Below are 20,922 nucleotides of genomic sequence, written 5' to 3'. Positions count from 1 at the left end.
ACTACAACAAAACTGACAGTTTATCAGATGTTCTGTACTAATGTTTCGAGATGAGTTAGTCATCTGTCTAAAGTGTTGCATGCTCAAAGCAGTTTTAGCGTCGGTCTGAGTTTGGTTAAACAGGCATCATAGATTATAAATATCATACAACCTACAGTACATATTTTGTGTGATTTTTAGTGATCATTTTACGAGAATTTTATCGAGAATATAATGAATCTGATATGGGTAACTTCACCTTTTGTTTCACAGAAGTTGAGTCTTTCAGTCCATGCCAAATGTCTGAGAAGATCCTTTTGCGTCTCCTCAAGCACCCCAACGTCATCCAGGAGATCAAATATAATGAGAAAAATAAGAAAGCAGCTGAGCATTATCTCTTCCACCGCAACAAGCCCGTGGACTATTTCATCCTCATTTTGCAGGTCAGATTGGCTGTTTGGTCCAGGGCCATGGAGGGCGCAGTGAGCAGGGATTGAGGTTATTAGCCTTGAATAAACTGAGATTTTCACAAGAATTTAACACACATAGTAAGATTTTTACATGAGGTACCTGTGCAAAAGAAAACATTTATTGTGCATGGTCATTATATGCAGAATGCTTGAACTCGATTTTGATTTTGAACTGATTTTTTGTTTCCCCTTTAATTCACTGATATAGAACACCGTACAATATCAAATTATGAATAAGTGAACCTAACAGAAACAAAGACATTGTAAGGAAGACAATATTTTTGCATTTGTACTGGTGTGCTTGAATAACTGGAAGGAAATTTTGAAAGATATCTGCTTTAAAAATAATTCAAAATAGTAGTGGAAAAAGTACAAATAAAGTTAAAAGGTTGCTCTTTAATGTGATCTGTTCTCTAAAGGGGAAGGTAGAGGTGGAGGCCGGGAAAGAGGGGATGAAGTTTGAAGCTGGAGCTTTCTCCTTATATGGGATGATGGCTCTCACTGCTTCTGCAGGTAAGCACAAGCCAATCTCTTTCATTCACATTCTTGGAATAAATGGCTGGAATAATTGGCTGAACTCAAACATTGCATGCTTCTAAAAAGTGTGAAAAGTTATGGGATGGTGATAAAATATTTACAATTTTATGTAACATCAACCCAGCTTTGGTTTGGCCACAGTTAAAGTTATATAATGTGTGTTATGTTGATCTGTTTGGTTATAAGGATTCTTCCAAATATATGTGACCCTGGACCACAAAACCAGTCGTAAATCGCACGGGTATATTTCTGGCAAAAGCCGAAAATACATTGTTTGGGTCAAAATGATCAAAAAATGTTTATGCCAAAAATCATTAGTATATTAAGTAAAGATCATGTTCCATGAAGATATTTTGTAAATTTCCTACCATAAATATATTAAAACATCATTTTTGTGAGTGGATCGGTCAATATCGTGAACAAAAAATGGTCCGAAACATGCGTACAAACTTAACTCGCTGCTGTCCGCTCTATGAGAACTATTCATTCATGTTTGGTATCTTTGTAAAGTTTAGAGTTTCCGCTTTCAAGTTCGTCTACTCTCTTCTATGTCATTACATGGGTAAGCCAATCGAGAGTCTTCTTAGCAACGGCCTGCTATAGCGTCTATAATTGGTTGCCAATTTTGTCACGTGCGCAGCGTACACAATCCTTCATGATCACGGTTCAAAACATGGATTCTGAAATAGCGCGTTTGCTCAATCTAAACGCTAATGACAGCAATAATTTAACGAACCTAGTAATTTTTTTTGCAAATAATTCGGAAGATGATACCGAATGTCCAGAGACCGGCTTGACAAAAGAGGATGCCCCGGAAGACGACGAATTCAATCAATGTTTGGATCACTTCGACTCCGTTATGGAAAATGACGCCATGAAGGAATACAAAGTTATTTTATATGTTCTTGGTAAATTATTTTTATGAAATTTTGTGTGTATAAAGTCTAAGTTGTGGTAAATCAATGGTGTAAGTTTCATTTATTTCCCATCATTAGTAATATGCGTTGCTAAGGACTACTTCGGGAAAACTTTAAAGATGATCTTCTCAATATTTGGATTTTTCTCACCCTCAGATTCCAGAATTTTAAATGATTGTATCTTGGCCAAATATTGTCCTATCATAACAAACCACATATCAATAGAAAGCTTATTTAGTCAGCTTGCATGTGGTGTATAAATCTCAATTTTGAAAAATGTACCCATAAGACTGGTTTTGTGGTCCAGGGTCACATATTTTTCTGTGCTCATCAGAACAAAGGTCATTCATTCATTTTTGGGTGAAGAATACCTTTAAGCCTCCTAGTGCTTTTTTCATGCATCAGCACACTTGGTATAATTATTGTCCAACCAGATTTGATGACCTGTACCCACTGTTGCAAAATGTGATGTGTTAAAAAATGTACTGATACAGTATTGTGAAATTAGATTATACAACTCTTCCGCCTCATGTCAGTGTGTGCAGTGTATTTATTTGCACTGTCTTGTGTGAATGAGAGTGTCAAGTCAAGTCAGCTTTATTTATATAGCGCTTTTTACAATTTTCATTGTTACAAAGCAGCTGTACGAGAAAACATTGACTATAAGCAAAAGGTTATGCAAGTCAAAACACAGGTCATATATCAGACAGAGTGTGTCTATTCACTTTGCTCTTGATACTTTTTCTATTTTATAAATTTAATGTATTGCAGAGCTTCAAATACAAATGTTCTTATGTTTCTCAATAACACATACGCACACACATGGGGGGGTTGTTTCTAATGCCACTTTTTGGTCCGAATGTATATTATCTCTGTGTGTGTGTGTCTGGAGTGGTGTGGAGAGCTTCATCTATTAAGTTCAAGCAAGTGGCTTCACTGGTGTGGTAAAGAGGCCAGATTTAGAATTCCAAATGGTGCTAACCAACATGTGGCATGTGAAACAGTGTCAATATGTGTGTTATGTTGAACAATTTATTATTAAACATCATAAATGATGCTTATCTGAAAATGTAAAAATGCAGAATGGTCTGTGTGGCTTGGTTTAGGGTTAATGTGAGGATTAGGGATCATAAAAAAAACATGTCTGTGCAACCTAAGGATTTTAGTTCCCACAGTGTATAAAAACCAACCTGGTCTAGGAAATTCCTACCTCTGTACACTTTTTGCAGCGCCAGCCACAAAATACGTACCATCAGGTACATATTGCAACCAGGTATCACCAACTACAGTAGTGTTGACAACACCCTATTGTATTGGGTGTAATGATTTCGAATGAAATCAGATGTCGTATTTTGTGTACGTTTATTATTTCATAATTTAGTACGTAACCGCCCTGTCCTGTACAAAACACAACATGGAACAGGACGATACGGATACATATTCTGTTTATTCAAAAAGTACAATAATTCTTAGCGTTCCGGGGCCAAAGAACGGACGGACCCAAAAGCGATCCCCTTCTCTGTCCACCATAAAACTTTGATCCAGACCGGCTGCACGTAGTGCCAGAATTCAAAACTTTCCGCCAGAACCTCAGCTTTGACAGTGAAATGGCATTGGCTCTGGTGTGTCTTGTGAATAGTTTCGTCATTACGTTAGTTACGTTATGAAACGCCATTGGCTGTCCCGCTCCGATTGCGCCACGTGCTAACCTTGAGTTTACACTTTTCAAGACTGGATGCATTCCTGGAGCGCAGGTTGTGCTCACACAACGATATCGTATGGCTTTAAAAGACTCAAAACGCAATGCGACCTGTTTGTGATGCTTTTATACTGTTTTTGGTCAGTGTTTGCAACAGACCCGTGTCTAAATTTCCTTGTTGCCTGTTTATGTGGTTGGGAAATGGGTAGTATTAGGTTTAGGGTAGGAGTGGGGTTAGGTGCTCTAAAATATCTGTTGAAGTACAAGTAATAATTATTTATAAAATCGTTTCAAAGGCAAATTGTGACACTGACTCGAATTCTCTACTGGACCAATACAGTTTTTTACATTAGCCACCCCATTGAAATTTTGTGTCTCTGAAATGTAGCGATATGTACCTGATGGTACGTATATTGTGGCGCTGCAAAAAGTGTACCGATAAAAACTAATTTGTATGTGTGTATACTGTATGTGGTCCTGGTAAACCCTATAAGACGACTGTAACACGGTTCAATAAGAGGAAGGAAGGAGACAGGAAGCGGCAAACATTTAAACATTTTTAATTAATAACTATAAACGTAAATAGACAGACACACACACACACACACACAAACAAACCATAACTAAAAGCAAGGCTTGGTCCTCTCTCACTGACGGTCCGGCCGCTCGTCCTTTTATGCTTTTATCCTCCGGGATACGAGACCGGTGCGCATACAGCTTACAGCCTCGAATCCCGGCTCTCATCCCGCATACCTCACTACAGTGACACACTCTTTTTTTTTTAACTCCATGAGGAAACAGCTTATCAATGAAACTAAATGTACATTAGAAAAGCTAAAAACGCAGAAGTTTCTGATTAGATTTAGGGCTTTAATACAGTCTGTACACTATAAAAATTATTACATCTATGGAAAGTACCAGTAAAACATGGAAGCCCAATATGTGTGTGCGTTTGTGTCCACATCTTTTTATGAAGTGGAAACATAAGCTGTGTTTAATTAAAAACAAGCCAGTCTACTCTTTAAAAGCTTTACGGCTTTGTATTATTCTCTTCCCAGAAGTAGCCCTAAAACACTTTAACACTTCTAACTTAAACAACCCTTATGTAACTTACATTTACTATACATTCTATTTTCTGACATATTGTTTATAAAATTTCAGTTCAAGTGTAAGTTCATTCAAACACAATCGAAATGTAAAATAATTATCTTACCTTTGATTTTATATTGCTTTATTATTGTATATATCTAACTGTAGGTGAAGTGTGTCATTCTGGCACCATAGTGTCACCAAATGGTGTTGCAAAAAAACAGCTTTGGTAAGTGTCACGCTTCACAATTGAATTTTCAGACCATACAATGCAAAAATGAAAAATGTAAAGGAAATGTCTTTTTATTTTTTGGGATGACTTTGTTAATAGATTTTCATTTTACTTTTGCTTAATTGTGATTCAACAAATGATAATTTAAACAAATAAAAACTAACCGATTTTGTTTTGTTTTCTGTTTTGCCATTTGCGCTGTGGGCCGTACTGTTAGCACTGGGATGTGGACTGCAACTGTTAGATGGACGGCACAGGCTGATGGTATTTTTCAGTAGGCTCATTGTGTGGCTCTGATGGTTCTGGAGTGATCACTCCGTCTTGCACCCATATAAATCTCAAGTTTTAGTTTAATTAAAGTTTTTTGAAGGTGTATTCATTTACCTTTTTATAATCGCAATCTATGAAAAAATCCATGCCTGTCCGCATCTGTTTTTTCTTTCTGCGTCACCCAGATGCGCATCGCTTTCCCTTTTTGGCCACAAAATACTATACTCTACGCATCCGGTGCGCGGTACTGCAAGGACGTTAAGAAGTTTAAACCAAAGTCGCTAACTCAGAGACCAAACCAGAATTTGCTAAACATTCTGGTCTTTCTCTTTTAGTACTTACTGAAACTTGGATCAAGCAAGAGGACACTGCCACACTGCCTGCCCTCCCCAATAACTACACTTTCTCCCACAGTCCACGCATATCAGGGAGAGGTGGAGGAACCGGTCTACTTATACCTAACGACTGGAAATTCAAACAGCTTGGCAACCTCACGTGACAACATCTCCTTCGAGTTACATGCTGTTTCTGTCATCCACCCTGTTAAAACTCATGTTGTAGTTATCTATTGTCAAGTCAAGTCAACTTTATTTATATAGCACTTTTTTTACAAAGCAGCTGTACAAGAAAACGTATTGACTATAAGCAAAACATATAAGGTTATACAAGTTAAAACAAAAAAGGTGAAAACACAGAAGACAGATAGGATTCAGAAAAACCCACACACAAAACACACCACGTACACACACGCAGACACACTAACACGCACAACAGGGGCCATCACCTAGAACCACACACCCAAGATAGGGAGAGAGAAACACAGGTCATATATTAAAGAGACTATAAATTCCTATATGCAGTGTTAATTAAATAAAACTTTAAAATTCTAGCAGCCCCCGGCCAGGCAAACATTACAAAACAGTATGCAAATGGGGCGAGGAACCCAAAACTCCATTGGAGAAAAAAATCTCAGAGGGAAACCAGGCCTGACCAGGGGATTCCAGTTCCCCTCTGGCAAATGCTGGAGCCTCTGCACAAGCTCGACAGTGCTTGCACAACAAGGAAAATAAAAGAATTTGATTTAAGATTATCATTAATAATCTAATAGCAACTGACATTTTGTAATGAAGACGTGTCAAGTCGCAGCGTCCTTCTTTATCCAGCTCTATCATCTATGCTTTTGTCAGGTCTGGGCATGAACTGCGTCCTGCCGGCTCTGGTAACCTTGGAACAATGAGAAAAGACTGCCTCAGAGTAGAGTACTGTTCTGCACTCTTTGATGCAACAAATACATCAGTTGTTATTGGAAGTGTTCCTGGTTCAGGTTGATCTGAGGAGAAGCAAAACCAGCATTTCTCAAAGTGTGGGGCGGGCCCCACTGGTGGAGAATAGAGACATGACAGATGGGGCGCGACAAACGGGAGGAAATTGGGTAATTTTTATGAATTCCTTTATTTATTGGCCGTGCACTCAAAACAAAACAACGACACATTTTAATGTAAGCCTTACATAAAACAACATCAGACTGCAAAGAAAATGTCACACGGAACCACAGTAGTCTTGGAGAACGATTTCATGACGGGATGTTAATTCAAGTGGCACAATGTGGAGAGGCAGTAGGTGGTGGCAAGTATAAAAGTTTGCAATGGATAAGTTTGTGACGTGGAATGAAAAGAAAACCAGCAGACAAAACCCAGCCAACGCTTTCCTGTTGCTCAGTGCTTAGCGCATGGTGCTAGCAACACTAAGGTCATGGGTTTGATCCCAAGGATTGCACATACGTAGATACAATTGTATTATGCCAAGCGCATAAATGTAAATGGAAGTGTTTTACCATTTTGTTGGGGAAAGGTGGGGCTCGGAAACCCTTCTCTACCTCCAAATGGGGAATGGCAGAAAAAGTTTGAGAAACACTGAGCTAAACCATGGTGGGCTATATAGGCAATAAGCAAGATTTTAAAGTTAATGCAATGCTTTACAGGTAACCAGTGCAAGGTTGACAGAACCAGGCTAATATGCTCATACTTTTTTGTCCGTGTAAGAACTTGAGGTGCCGCATTTTGGACCAGTTTGAGGTTTTGTATTAAGCCTGCAGGGCAACCACCTAATAGTGCATTACAGTTATCTAGTCTTGATGTTATAAATGCATGAATTAACTTCTCTACATCTGATGGTGACAGCATATGAGGTAGATATATTTTTAAGATGGAAAAACGCAATTTTACAGGGGTTGGCGACACGGTTCTCAAATGAAAGAGTACTATGGAATAAAACGCCAAGATTCCTTGCTTAAGATGAGGGTTTTATGGAACATACATCAATTGATAAGCAGTATTCTTGGTTGTTACGTATGGGGGTTTTCGGTCCAATAAGTAAAACTTTTGTTTTGTCCGAGTTCAGTAATTAAAAATTGTTACTCATCCAGTTTCTTATATCGACTATGCATTCCTACACTACACTATTCGATGGAATTGCTGTTTTTCATGAGGCTTCGAGGAAATATAAAGTTGCGTATTATCAGTATAACAGTGAAAGCTAACTCTGTGTCGCTTTATTATATCTCCTAGAGGTAGCATGTATAATGCGAAGAGCAAAGGCCCTAACACTGAGCCCTATGGTACACCGTACTGGACTTGCAATTTGCGTGTCACCTCAGTGTTTATTGCTACATATTGAAAACGGTCAGATATATAAAATCTAAACCATTTTAAAGCTATTCCCTTAATGCCGACATCATTTTCGAGTCTATGTAGGAGCGTGCTGTAGTCAATGGTGTCGAATGCAGCACTAAGATCTAGCAGCAACTATAAGGAGATACAACTTTGGTCAGATGCCAAAAGCAGATAATTTGTAACTCTGCTCAAAGCAGTCTCTGTACTGTGATGTGCTCTAAATCCAGACTGGAAATCTTCATTGATGTCATTCCTTTGGAGGAAGGAACATAATTGAGTTGAGACTACTTTTCCAGAACTTTAGATATGAAAGGTAGATTCGAACTAGTTCTCTAGGTTTTTTTTACAAGGACAAGCCACATGTCCTAGTGTCAGAGATGAGTTAATAATGCTAAGAAGAGGATCTATAATTTCTGGGAGCATCTCTTTGAGTAGTTTTGTAGGTATAGGGTCTAGCATGCATGTTGTTGATTTTGATGATGAACAGTGCATCCGGAAGTATTCACAGCGCTTCACTTTTTCCACATTTTGTCATGTTACAGCCTTATTCCAAAATGTATTCAATTAATAATTTTCCCCAAAATTCTACAAACAAACCCCATAATGACAACGTGAAAGAAGTTTGTTTGAAATCTGTGCAAAAGCATTATTCTGCGACGTGAGATGGCAAGCAGACTGTTGGTTATGCCATTCCGTCTGCTTCCTGACCTGTGCCCCAGTGAGTCAAGTTTAACCATTAAGACTATGTGTCATATTTCTAGACAGGAGGAAAGCACCAGCCCAGGAGGGATGGAGACCGCCACTTTTCAATAGGTCAGGTCTGCCCTCAAAACAGGTCTGCCCAGTTATTTATAAAAACTATATCACAGTTAGCACACAAGACAACTGGAAGGAAAAATGATATTCAACAGTGTAAACAGAAAGCAAGCTAGCACGGTAAGGCTATGCTAATGGCCTTGAGATAAGATCTTCAAGTTAATAACCAGAACAGGGTTATTGAGATATCAGGATATGTTTGTAACGACAGTGATAAGTAACGATAATAAAATACACTAATATTAAAACCACATTGTTTGTGTGCAGTGTGCACAAGTGCAGTGATACAAACAAACTGCCGGCAGCGATGCAGATAGGAATCGCTTCGCGTTGGGTCATCCAGCTCCTCTTCCGGTGGTAATACTAATTGTCCCCAGGTCACATTGGACCATTCTTGGAGGAGTTGGATACGCTTCTGTCATGCTTCCCCAATTGGTACTCCTCTGGTGGTACTTAGAGACTTCAACATCAACCTTGAAAAACCACAGGCTGCTGACTTCAACAACCTGACTGCGTCGTTTGACCTCAAGTGAGTCCCCACTTCAGCAACCCATGAATCTGGTAATCAACTAGACCTTATCTACACATGATGATGCTCTACTCATCACTCCCAGGTTTCCCCGCTGCACACGTCAAGTGTTGTGGCATGAGGGACAGAGGTTACTTAACCGAGACGCTCCCTTTCTGTCTGTCTCTCGACGTTGTGTCGAAACGGACAGATGGGGTTCCAATAGAAAACGCCACAGCACTGTGCCGCTTCACGCAGAAATAGCGCACTGACCCAACTGGGAAGGGGGGGGGAGGCGTTTTCGTAGGCGTACACCCTACCGTCCACCGGTCTTACCTGTTGGTACTATGCAAGACACGAGCTGACACCAGTTCCACGCGGAGGTTGTAAAACCTTGCAAAGGTGTTGGGCGTAGCCCTACCCGCAGCTCTACAGATATCTGCCAGAGAGGCGCCCTGAACCAGTGCCCACGAGGAGGCTACACCCCCAGCAGAGTGTGCCCTCACTGCCAGTGGGACCAGTACGCTGTAGCGACGGCGTCCACGATCCAGTGCGCCAACTCTGTTTGGAGACAGCCCTCCCCTTTTGCTGACTTCCAAAACAGACAAAGAGCTGCTCAGAGCTCCTGAAGCTCTGCGTGCAGTCCAAGTAGAGCTGCAGTGTGTACAGGACACAACACGGATGGGGTTGGGGAACACCTGCAAACTCTCCAACTGGTCCCGAAGGGGAGTCGTTTCCAAAGGAACTTTGGGCACATAGGCAGGCCAGGGTCTCAGGATCACGTTAGAGTCACCGGGCCCGAAATTTAGGCAATCAGTGGACACGGACAATGCTTGCAGGTCCCTTACCCTCTTGATGGACGCGAGTGCCAGCAGGAGAGCCGTCTTCATTGTAAGTAAAGGAAGAGCGGGCTCTGAAGGGATCGAAAGGCCCACCTCAAGGTCCCAAGAGGGTACGGAGCGCGGACTAGGCGGATTTAGCCTTCTCGCGCCCCTAAGGAACCTAATGATCAGGTCATGCTGCCCTAGAGGCTTACCAGCAACTGGTACAAACACTTGTGTACTTGGCGGCTACATACACTTGTGTACACTCAGCAGTGGGGAAGGGGAGAGATTACTCTCCAGCCTCTCCTGCAGGAAGGACAGGACGTTCCCGATCGAGCAGTTCCACGCTACTTCTCTTCGAGAAGAACACCAGGACGAGAAGAGGCGCCATTAAAGGCGTACAGCCGCCAGACATGGAGGTTCCAGAGGTCTGGTTTCGGATGCCACAACGTGCCCTTCCCCTGCGAGAGAAGGGCCTTCGTCAGGGGAATCGGCCAGGGGGGAGTGGTTGTCAGGAGCAATAGCTTCAAGAACCAAGTGCGGTTGGGTCGCAACATGTAGCACTTGATGCTCCTCTTCCCAGACCTTGCACAGGACCTGTGCAATGAGGCTCACTTCCGCTTGTCCTGCGGCCAGCTGTGCGCTAGGGTATCCATGCCAAAGGGGCCCTCATCAGGGAGTACCACAGCAGGCAATGGGTGGTGTCCAGGGAGGTGAACAGGTCCACCTGTGCCTGCCCGAACTGCACCCAAATGAGCCGTACTATGCAGGGTTGGAGTCGCCACTCTCCATGAGGCGTCGACTGATGAGAGAGCGTGTCGGCTGTCTGGTTAAGGTCGCCCAGTATGCATGTGGCATGCAGGGACTTCGTCACCTGTTGACTCCACAGGAGGAGGTGTCCTAGGAGTCTCTGAAATTATTTCAGGGGGACCGCTGGATGCTGCCTGAGGAAGTGAGCGTGCTGTAATGGAGACGTGTTCCATACCGAGAAAAAAGGTGCTTTGCGCAAGGGAGAGCTGGCTCTTTCCCCGGTTGACCTGTTATCCCAAACGGTCTAGGTACCAGAGCAGCAGGTCCCTGTGTGTACACGAAAGATATTTTGAATGAGCCAAGATAAGCCAGTCGTTGAGATAGTTGAGCATGCGCACACCTCTCTCCCTGAGGGGAGTGAGGGCGACTTCCATGATCTTCGTAAAGACCCGTGGAGACAGGGACAGACCGAATGGTAGGACCCTGTACTGACATGCCCATCCCTCGAAAGCACCCAAAGGGGCCCAGCAGGTGTTGGGATGGGACAGGGACCATCCCAGTCTGACCAGTCAGCAATGGAATGGCTGGGGTTGGGCCAAATGGTGGTCAGTCTCCCTGGGTCCACCCGCAACATCTGAATCGCAATCCATAATCCGCCAAGACGTATCAACGAACACCTGAGGCAGACATCATGTCCGTCCCCTTCCTCAATGAGTGTGTTTCACCCATGAGAGCAGCGGGCCATGCCACACTTAGAAAATTAGCTCTTTTAGAAAAACACCTCTGGAAATGCAAAGATGCCCATGGGAAGTCACTCTGCTGCACTGCGTTGTAGAATCCAGCAATTTGTAGATTGTCATCAGCTGCAAGGACTCCGAAGAACAAAAGGTGAATGCAGCACGCTGTCTCCCCTTTATACCCGGATATCCGGGGCAGAGTCCGGCATGCAAATTTAATTCGCAAATTTGAACTAGTCAGAAGATGATGTCGGTTCAACACAACGTCGAGAGGCCGACATAATGGGAACTCAGTACTTCCACACTAAAATCAATAACTCGCCTGACTCTCGCACTCTCTTAAAAACCTTCTCTTCTCTTCTTTGCCCACTTAACCCCACACCACTATTGGACTTAACAGCTAATGATTTTGCATCTTTTTTCGTAAAGAATGGGAACTCAGTACTACCACGCTAAAATCAATAACTCGCCTGACTCTCTCACTCTCTTAAAAACCTTCTCTTCTCTTCTTTGCCCGCCTACCCCCTCGCCCCTATTGGACATAACAGCTAATGATTTTGCATCTTTTTTCGTAAAGAAAATGGCCACCATCAGCAGACAGTTCTCTGGACCGCCGCCTCTTGATCACTGCCAAACCCCAGACACATGCTTGCTCCCTTCCTTCCCTCTACTATCTCAAGATAAGGTTTCGAAGGTCAAGTCTTCTAACCACCCAACTACCTGCCCTCTAGATCACATCCCCACTCATCTCCTCCAGGCCATCTCTCCATCGGTTGTTCCCGCTCTGACAAAGAGGCCCATATAACCCCACTAATGAAGAGAGCCACTCTTAATCCTGCACTGTTAGAGAACTACAGATCAGTAACTCTCCTTCTCTTTATTGGCAAAACTCTTGAAGGTGTTGTCCTTTTTCACGCAGAACAACCTCCTGGACAGCAACCACTTTGGTTTCAAGAGCAGTCATTCCACTGAGACTGCGCTGTTCTCTGTCATAGAAGCCCTGCAACTGAGCCGCCTCTAGCTCATCTGTACTTATCCTACTGGACTATCTGCCACCTTATTAACCAACTCATCCTCCTGTCGACCCTCTAGGCTATGGCTGTCTCTGTCGGTTCACCTCTCAGGTAGGTCATTTAGAGTATCTCGGACAGGTGAGGACTCTCAGTCCCAACATCTCAACACAGGGATGCCTCAGGGGTCAGTGCTTGATCCGTTGCTATTTTCTGTATACATGACATCCCTAGGATCTGTCATTCTGAAACATGGCTTTTCCTATCACTGCTATGTGGACAATACACAACTCCAGCTGTCATTTTAGCCTGACGATCCTACTGTTTCTGCACGCATTTCAGCATGCCTAGCCGACATTTCGTTTTGGATGAAGGACCACCACCTGCAGCTAAACCTTGCAAAACAGACACAACTTCTCCATTCAACTGGGGTCATCAACCATCACATCTTTCAAAATGGCCAGAAACCTAGGAGTGGTGATCGATGATCAGGTTAACTTCACAGTTCAGGTTGCCAGCATCACCCGGTCCTGTAGATTCATCCTCTACAATATTAGGAAAATAAGACCTATCCTATCCGAGCATGTTACGCGAGTCCTAGTCCAGGTTCTTGTTCTGTCCAGACTGGACTACTGCAAATCGCTACTGCCTGGTCTACCTTCTTGCACAAAAAAAACCTCTACAGATGATCAGAATGCAGTGGCAAGAGTGGTCTTCAATGAACCGAAGAGAGCACACATCACTCCTCTCTTCATTGTAACTTATAGTCGCTCGCATCAAATTCAGCTCCACCACTGATTTGGTACCTCCTTATCTTCACTCGCTAATGCAGACTTATATAACCACCAGAACCCATATGCCCTATGCAAATGAACGCCTTGTGGTGTCTCGGTTTGAGGACCACCTTAGTGTCGTCAGGCACAAATTCTAGAAAGGCAGGGCAAACAGAGTGCAACAAGCACGAGATTGTTCTTTCCCACTGTTTGGCCTGCTATTGGGACGTGGGAAGCCGAAATGGCTGCCACATATACCTTGAGCGTGGAAGGAGAAAGACCCTTTTCCAGCAGCTCCTGCAGGTAGGACGGTATCAATGCTACATTTCAAGATTCCGGGTTTGTGCCGTGGGCTGCACACCAGGCGAAAAAGACAGACCACTTAAAGTTATAGAGTCGTCTCAGGCTGTAGAAGCCTGACTTGACCCGGGCTGGGGGAACCATCTCTATGGCTTCTTTTCTCAGCAAGTTCATCACCTCAACCGTCTCCGACCTACAATCGGGTGGGAAGCACCTCTCGGAAACGCGGGGGCCTGCAAGCGAACTGGAGTGTAGAGCCTGTCGCTAAAATCCCAAGAACCCAATCCGAAATCCTGGGGATGGCCTTCCAGGCCTTGGCCCCTGTGGCAAGGGGTTGAGTGTTTTGCGGGGGCAAACCACCTGGCGGGGGTTTGATTCCTGTGGAAAGAGGAAGATTGCTCTTTTTCTGACAAAGTTTGTGTTTTGGAGGGAGGTCCGGCCGCAGCGAGACCTGGGTCCTTCCTCTAACTCACTTGAGTCTCAGGGTGGTGGCGCTCGAGCACCACGAGACTGGCCATGTATCACCTGGGCCGTGGCCTTGGTGGCGTGTAGAGCATGATCCTTTGCACTACACAGATCTCTGTAGGATGCCGGGTCGCCCCCAGACTCATCCATTCTCTGGAGGAGTTTATCCTGGGAGCACTGCCATGGCGGTCGATAAGGAGCATCCAGTGAGGCCTAAACTCGTCTTACACAGCTTAGACGGGTGGGCTGCTTTTGCCGTCCATCCAATGGCATTGGGCAAACATAAGTGTGCGGCCACAGACTCATCGAGGGGAGGCAGCCTCTCGTAGCCTTTTCCTCCATCAATCGTGGTGAGACCGGAGGAAGAATAGGGTATTAGACGAGCTGAATGGGGGCGCGCCATGACCTGGTAAGTTCCTCGTGAACTACCGGAAAAAATGGTGAAGTCCGCTGCCGAGGGGCTTAACTGCACCCTGGCAGAAAATACTCATCCAGGCTGCAGAGTTTTCCCCATAGCATCCTGCTACGCAGTACCACTGAAGTATCGATAGGGAACGGCAGTGCGCACCTGGTGAGGAAAACAGCCATTCGCGGTAAAAACTGGCAGGTACTGCACACCAGACGTATGTTTGCGTGAGTTCAACTTCCAGGTCTTATCCTGATGCAGGATGGCCAAGATTTCACTTTACTTTTTTCCGTTTTAGATAAAACACGTAAATAGGCTGAGCATGGTGCACTGAGAAAGACCGCCAGTCTGTGCCGTGCCATCCATTTAATATAAAACAGTCCCAGCTAGACAAAATAGGTGACTTTTATGTAACGCCAACGTAATCTTGTGAGCAAATTTACGTTGTGGCGACCAGAAAAGTTTTTTTCCCTCTTTTTTATTTTCATTCATTGCTTAGTACATTACAATACATCATTTGTCATCAATTTACAATACATAAAACAATAAATACAAGCCAGGATCTTTCAGTCCAGTTTGATTCCTTAAACAAATCCATTGTCCTATTTGTAGAGTATTCAATAGATTCAAAGTACATTTTCATTTTAATTATGAAACGGTTTGCTGTTTGAAAATTTACATTTGTGGAAATGATACTTAGCTATAAAAAAAGGGTAGCAACACCCCCGTTCTAATGGTATAGCCCACAGCGCAAATGGCAAGACAAAAAAGAAGCAAGAACAGTAACTGGATAGTTTCAATTTATTTAAATTATCATTTGTTTTAGTCACAATTTAGTAAAAGTAAAAGTAAAAAATGAGAGAAAAATTCAGTAACCCCAAAAAAGAAACCAACATCTTGTTTAAATTTTTCATTTTTGCATTTGCATTTTATGGTTAAAATTGAATTGTGAAGCGTTACACAAAAAAGCTTTGATAGTAGTGACCTATTATGGTTGCAGTTTTTTTCCAATATACAAATCAAATTGTCATGTTGCAATGACAACAATATGCATTAAATACATAAGCTAAATGTTCTATTTGAACAATTATTGCCATGCCATGTGGAGAATAAGCATGGTTCCATTTTTTCAGTTTCATTTCATCAGTATTATGATGAATTAATTACCCCCCAACTTGTTACAAAGCTGTATTCATTTCTTTGTTCTGCTGAACACAAAGATATTTGGAAAAATGTTAGCAACTAACATTTCTTGGACATCACTTGATACAATAGTAGAAAACACTAAAATGGTAGTCAAAAGTGCAGAAATATTAGCTTTCCCAAATTCTTTCAAATATGTAATTTTGTGTTCATCTGAACAAATAAATCACAAAAACAGTGCTTAGCAACAACGTTTGTATTTCAGCCAATAGATTTGGGTATATTACATTATGTAATCATACTATTTAGACTGATGAGCCACCCAGATCATTTCCTATATGCCTAATGTGTTTACCAATGTCATGCTGCTGTGCATTTAATTATATCATTCTATTTTTCCTGTGCAGATAACAAATCCCCCCCTCGGTCATTTGGACTGAACCATTCAGACTCATTAAACCGTAGTGAGAGGATTGAAGCCATCACACCGTCCTTGGGCAGCAGTTATAACCAGCTCAACGCCTTCATGCAGATCTATGTGCCAGACTATTCTGTCAGAGCAGTGTCAGACCTACAGTATATTAAGGTAAACAGTAGAACTGCAAAACACACAATCACATATTTTGTCCATTAAATCATTTTGCACTTCACATTAACATGATAACCGCTGGAAGTTTTTAATGCAGCAAATGAGTGCTGGTCGTGATGCTCGGGCTGGTAATTTGGATAAATGTTTCTGCTAATGACTAGAGAAAGACATGAGAAGTGAGTGCCATATCCCCTCCAATCACCTTTGTCAGTATAGTCCTTTAGTCCTTAAATAAATGAATTTACTATTTTGATTCGTTTATAAATGTTGTGTTGGTTATTGTATTTTGTTCAAAGGTTTGTGTTGTGTTAAAAAACTCAAACAGACAGTTGTTTTGGACCAACGTTGGACCAGCTATGTTTATGACTTTGAAGTGGTTTATAGACAGTTTCATTGGACACACGCCTGTGTCCAACTATTTATAATTTAATCAATTTAAATTAATAGTAGTTTATATTCATATTTTATCGTATAATAACTGTATTAAATAAACAATTTGTTGAATTTAATTGTATATATATATATTTTTTTTAAACAATTTGTTGAATGGGTCCTGTAACTCTGTCGCATTTAATTTTAGCCAAGTAACAGTTCTGCTACTGGTAACCCAAAATAAAGGCCCGGGCATACTTGACTTTCCGCGTCCGTGTCTGTCTCGCGTACAAACGTGTCCGCACAGCTTCTTGCGCATACTCATCATGGATTAAGTGCAGACGTCCGAGTTCAACACATGCGCAGAACAAATGTGTATGTGTGCTCTACCAGACCGTCAGAGGGCAGCGCTTAGTCGCCTCATTCACAGACCCACTGCAAATTAACGATAGAGGAAGTCATTGCCTTTGCAAACAATCCGAGCAAACAGCAAGATAAAAAGACCTACAACCATACCATTTGGAAAAGGATTTGCTTCTTAGGTTACTGTTCTTGGTTTCAGCGTGTTGCTTTTGTATCGTTCCTCTTCAACAACTGCACATTGCACACTTTCTGCGTGTGTTGTTACCCCTTGCGGACTAGTGCACTAGTGAATGCATGCGCTGTTGTGCGCGATACGTCCACGCAGTATCAAGAAATGCTCTGTGTGCGGACGGCTGCGGACCCTTCTGATGACAAGAATTGTCCGGACGGACCATACTTCAACCTTAATACTTGCTAGAAATACTTTTAACTTGCTATCTAATGTAATTTATTTTTCTTGTTATCAGAAATAATCTACAGGGACTTTTTTGCGGGTGTGTGCCGAAGTAAAATTTAGGCCACAGAAGCGTGCAATGCACATTAAATTTGAAACTGTCTATACCCCATAATTTCTCCCCCTATTCCTTCACTAACCAAGTCCAGTTGAAGGGATTCTTAGTGAACAATGCCCAGAATTGAGTGACTGATAAAGGAGACATGTGCAGCACCTGCTAGGAAGGCTGGTGGGCACTGGTCTATTTATGTAAACGTCCCATTTATATTACTCTATGTTTTTAACAAAGCAGAGTATTGATTAATGACAATACATGATACTGACACTTTTCTACCATAAACACCATCAGCCGGGCAATATTGTCATTATTTAGCCAGCACAAAGAAACTAAGAACAAAGATCTATATTAATAAGGCACTATTACTTATAACAAAGCGCTTTATCAGCAATTTTATATGTATGTACTCTTTAACAATCTGTGTTGTTGACAGGTTACACGTCAGCAATATCAAAACGCCCTCATGGCATCATGCATGGACAAAACTCCACAGTCAGAGAGTGAGTACACGAAAATTGAAATGACTCTGACAGACCTCCATGATGGAGTGACTGATGAAACCACTGCTCTGTTCAGCCAGACGCAAAACTGTGTCGCTCACAACAAACTGAACCACACAGGACACAGCGAGGGAGCAGTCTAGCTCTCACTGGGGTGGTGGAGCAAAGCGGAGAGCGGAAAGCGCTGCGCTCCTCTGGACTTCACCTGCTTCACCACCCCACACTCTATGGTAGTGCAGGACTACTGTGGCCTGGGCTTGGGTTTACCCTAGGCATTGACCCGTTTCAGTCTCATTCATTCAGAAGAACTCTTGTTTATGTGCCCCAGACCAAAGAGTTCGGAGGATGGACGTTCTCTGACAAGCCCCTCCAGCTCCACTCACACCGCCCCTGTGATGTTCAGAAAAAAGAAAGACTTAAGACAGATGCTGTAACTCGGTAATTCAAATACCGCTTTAAAGGAAACCGTGAACCAAGAGCCTTATTACCAACTCACATATTTATTTATTTTATATGTGTTTGTACATACGTGCATGTCTGAGGATGTAATTGTCGGCACATGCAAACACTTCTCTGTAAAGTTATGCCTCTATGTGTGTGCCTCTATGAGTGTCACTGATTTCAGGCTAATGCTGATATATATGTATATATATATATATATATTTATATATATTTATATACAGTATATATATATATAGTTACAAATTCATCATTGTATGTGTACAGTACTGGTGAGGGTCTTTTACATATCAAATTATTTTATAGTTCTAAATGTGGTAAATCCTACAGTACCCTTTATACCTTTTTCAAATAAATCATATTGCATTAAAAATCATCAATGCTAAAGATGATGTATTATGATTATCGTATTGTAAATTAGAGATTAGTTCTTATTTGTGAGGATGAACCGGTCCCATCTGCTTAAAGATGTTAAAAACTTGTTTAAAGCTGAATGCTTTCAAAGTTGAAAGATGACAGACCTATCCGAATTGCATGTGAGAGAGAGAGACAGTATGCATCTGTGCAATTCCAGTTCTCAACTAGTTAAATTTTTTTACCAAAACATTTACTAAAATAAATTAAAACCATTAAATTGTGGTACTATTCACACATCTGGAAGAAAGGTTCCATAGTGTTTAAATGGCTGTACTTGTGTTCATTACCTCTGTCTCTTTATTTATACAAACACTGGATGCTCCTGCTATGCATAAAGTGATATTTAGCTCACGTTTATTCCCAACGTCGACCAAAATGGTAGTTTATTTCAAGAAGTCTCACGCTTTTTCAGTGCAAACTAATTTCCTATGAGAGCCAAACTGTAGTTTCCCTTACTAATCTGTGTCTTTAAGGCGGCATCTGCGTGACCCCTGCTCACAATGTCAGACTTTGTGGTTAGTCTGATTCGGGCAGCTTTTAAGATTTAGCCGTATAGTTTTTCTTATGCTCAACGGAATTAAAAGGTTACTTTTACATCAGCTGATAAACAGCATGATTGCATTGCTCATTGTTTCTTATTAATATTTCTACATACATGGGTTAGTACCACATACAGCCACTGCTTGGCACTACGGTTTAACAATTTAGCCAAACTAAACCATTTCAAGCATGTAATCCTCAAACTCCTGCTCTTTATACCAAAGATTGTAGGCGATTCAGACATTATTGGGCTTTGCTTAGATCAGGGTCAATATTGATTTTAGACAAGAGCTTGTGTAGGGTAAATTACAGGTTCTGACGTTTTTGATAATTCGCGTTGTTAATAAATTGTAGCTTTGTAACTAAATTCAAGTCATTCTTTGTATCTGTAAATTCGAGGGAGGTTCTGTCGATCAAATTTAGCAAGCAATATTTTTTATTATCGTTGTCAATTATGTTACATGTACTAGGTATACGTGGATTTACACTACACATTCAGTTATTTATGTGTATTTTTGTATGAGGAAACTGATAAGTGCATCTTTTTGGAGCATTTAACACAATTGGGGCATTTTACACCAATGAGATATCAATGTGAGACGTACGAAGCAACAAAATCAAATGTCAAGTGTTCTCTCACTCACTTTAGCAATAGACGGTTAAAGGGATAGTTCACCTCAAAATGTCAAATCTGTCATGAACTACCCGAGTTGTTCCAAACCTGTATATATTTCTTTGTTCAGTTGAACAAAAGAAAGATATTTGGAAGACTGCTGGGACATCATTGACTACAATAGCAGAAAAAAGTAAAATTCCCAGGTGTCCCAGATCTGTTTGCTTTCCTAAATTCCTCAGAATTTATTCTTTCCTGTTAAACAGAACAAACATACAATAATTTTCGTTACTACGGCAGTAAATGGGGGATGAGATTTGGTTACTGCCATTTTTCCAGATATCTTTCCACATTCTTTGCGTTCAACCGAACAAAGACATTTAAACAGGTTTGGAACAATTTGAGGATGGGTAATTCATGAGAGTTTCCATTTTTGGGTGAACTAAAGGGATATTTTTAACTCAGATTAGGACACAACTGTAATGTGGCTTTCACTATTATAAAGCAAAGAAAATTGCTGTGTTTTATTAATCTTAACAGATTTGGATCTGTCAGAAGTCATGTGACCACAAGTGAATACAGGAGACAACATGTGAATTTATTATTGAAAATTCTCTTTATTTTACATGGAAATGTAATTTCCCCCATAACTCTATATAAATGAAAAACTATTATAATTTGAATTCGAACACATAATCTAAACAAAACAAACAAACAAAAAGGGGATTCACTAATACCATGGGTATTTTGCTTTTAATCTCTTTGAAGGCAACACCGCTGTGCACCTTTTCCTTTGCTACTCTAAAAGCTAATGAAAGTCATATAGAATATTGTTTGTCTAGCATCACCTAATAAAATGATCATAATAAAAAAGATTTCAGAAATGACCACAAAGGTAGAAAGTAAAAAGGAACAGCTATGTATTAGTATGCTAGTATGCTAATGGTAAGTTTAACAAAT

At 41.5% G+C, this 20,922-nt stretch overlaps 1 protein-coding gene across 1 annotated transcript; it reads left to right on the top strand.

Moving 5' to 3' along the window:
- Positions 1–224: 224 nt before the first annotated feature.
- On the top strand, positions 225–18,076 carry LOC306897126 (metal transporter CNNM2-like; the record flags this gene model as incomplete). The annotated part of the gene is made up of 4 exons (XM_079461610.1): positions 225–422; positions 869–962; positions 16,005–16,183; positions 17,867–18,076. 4 exons carry the CDS (start codon positions 225–227, stop codon positions 18,074–18,076), a joined length of 681 nt encoding a protein of 226 aa, XP_079317736.1.
- Between the last annotated feature and the right edge of the window lie 2,846 nt (positions 18,077–20,922).

This window comes from Barbatula barbatula (genome assembly GCF_947034865.1).
Source record: "Barbatula barbatula genome assembly, chromosome: 8".
Classification (NCBI taxonomy): domain Eukaryota; kingdom Metazoa; phylum Chordata; class Actinopteri; order Cypriniformes; family Nemacheilidae; genus Barbatula; species Barbatula barbatula.
This window is presented reverse-complemented; position numbering and strand designations above follow the sequence as displayed.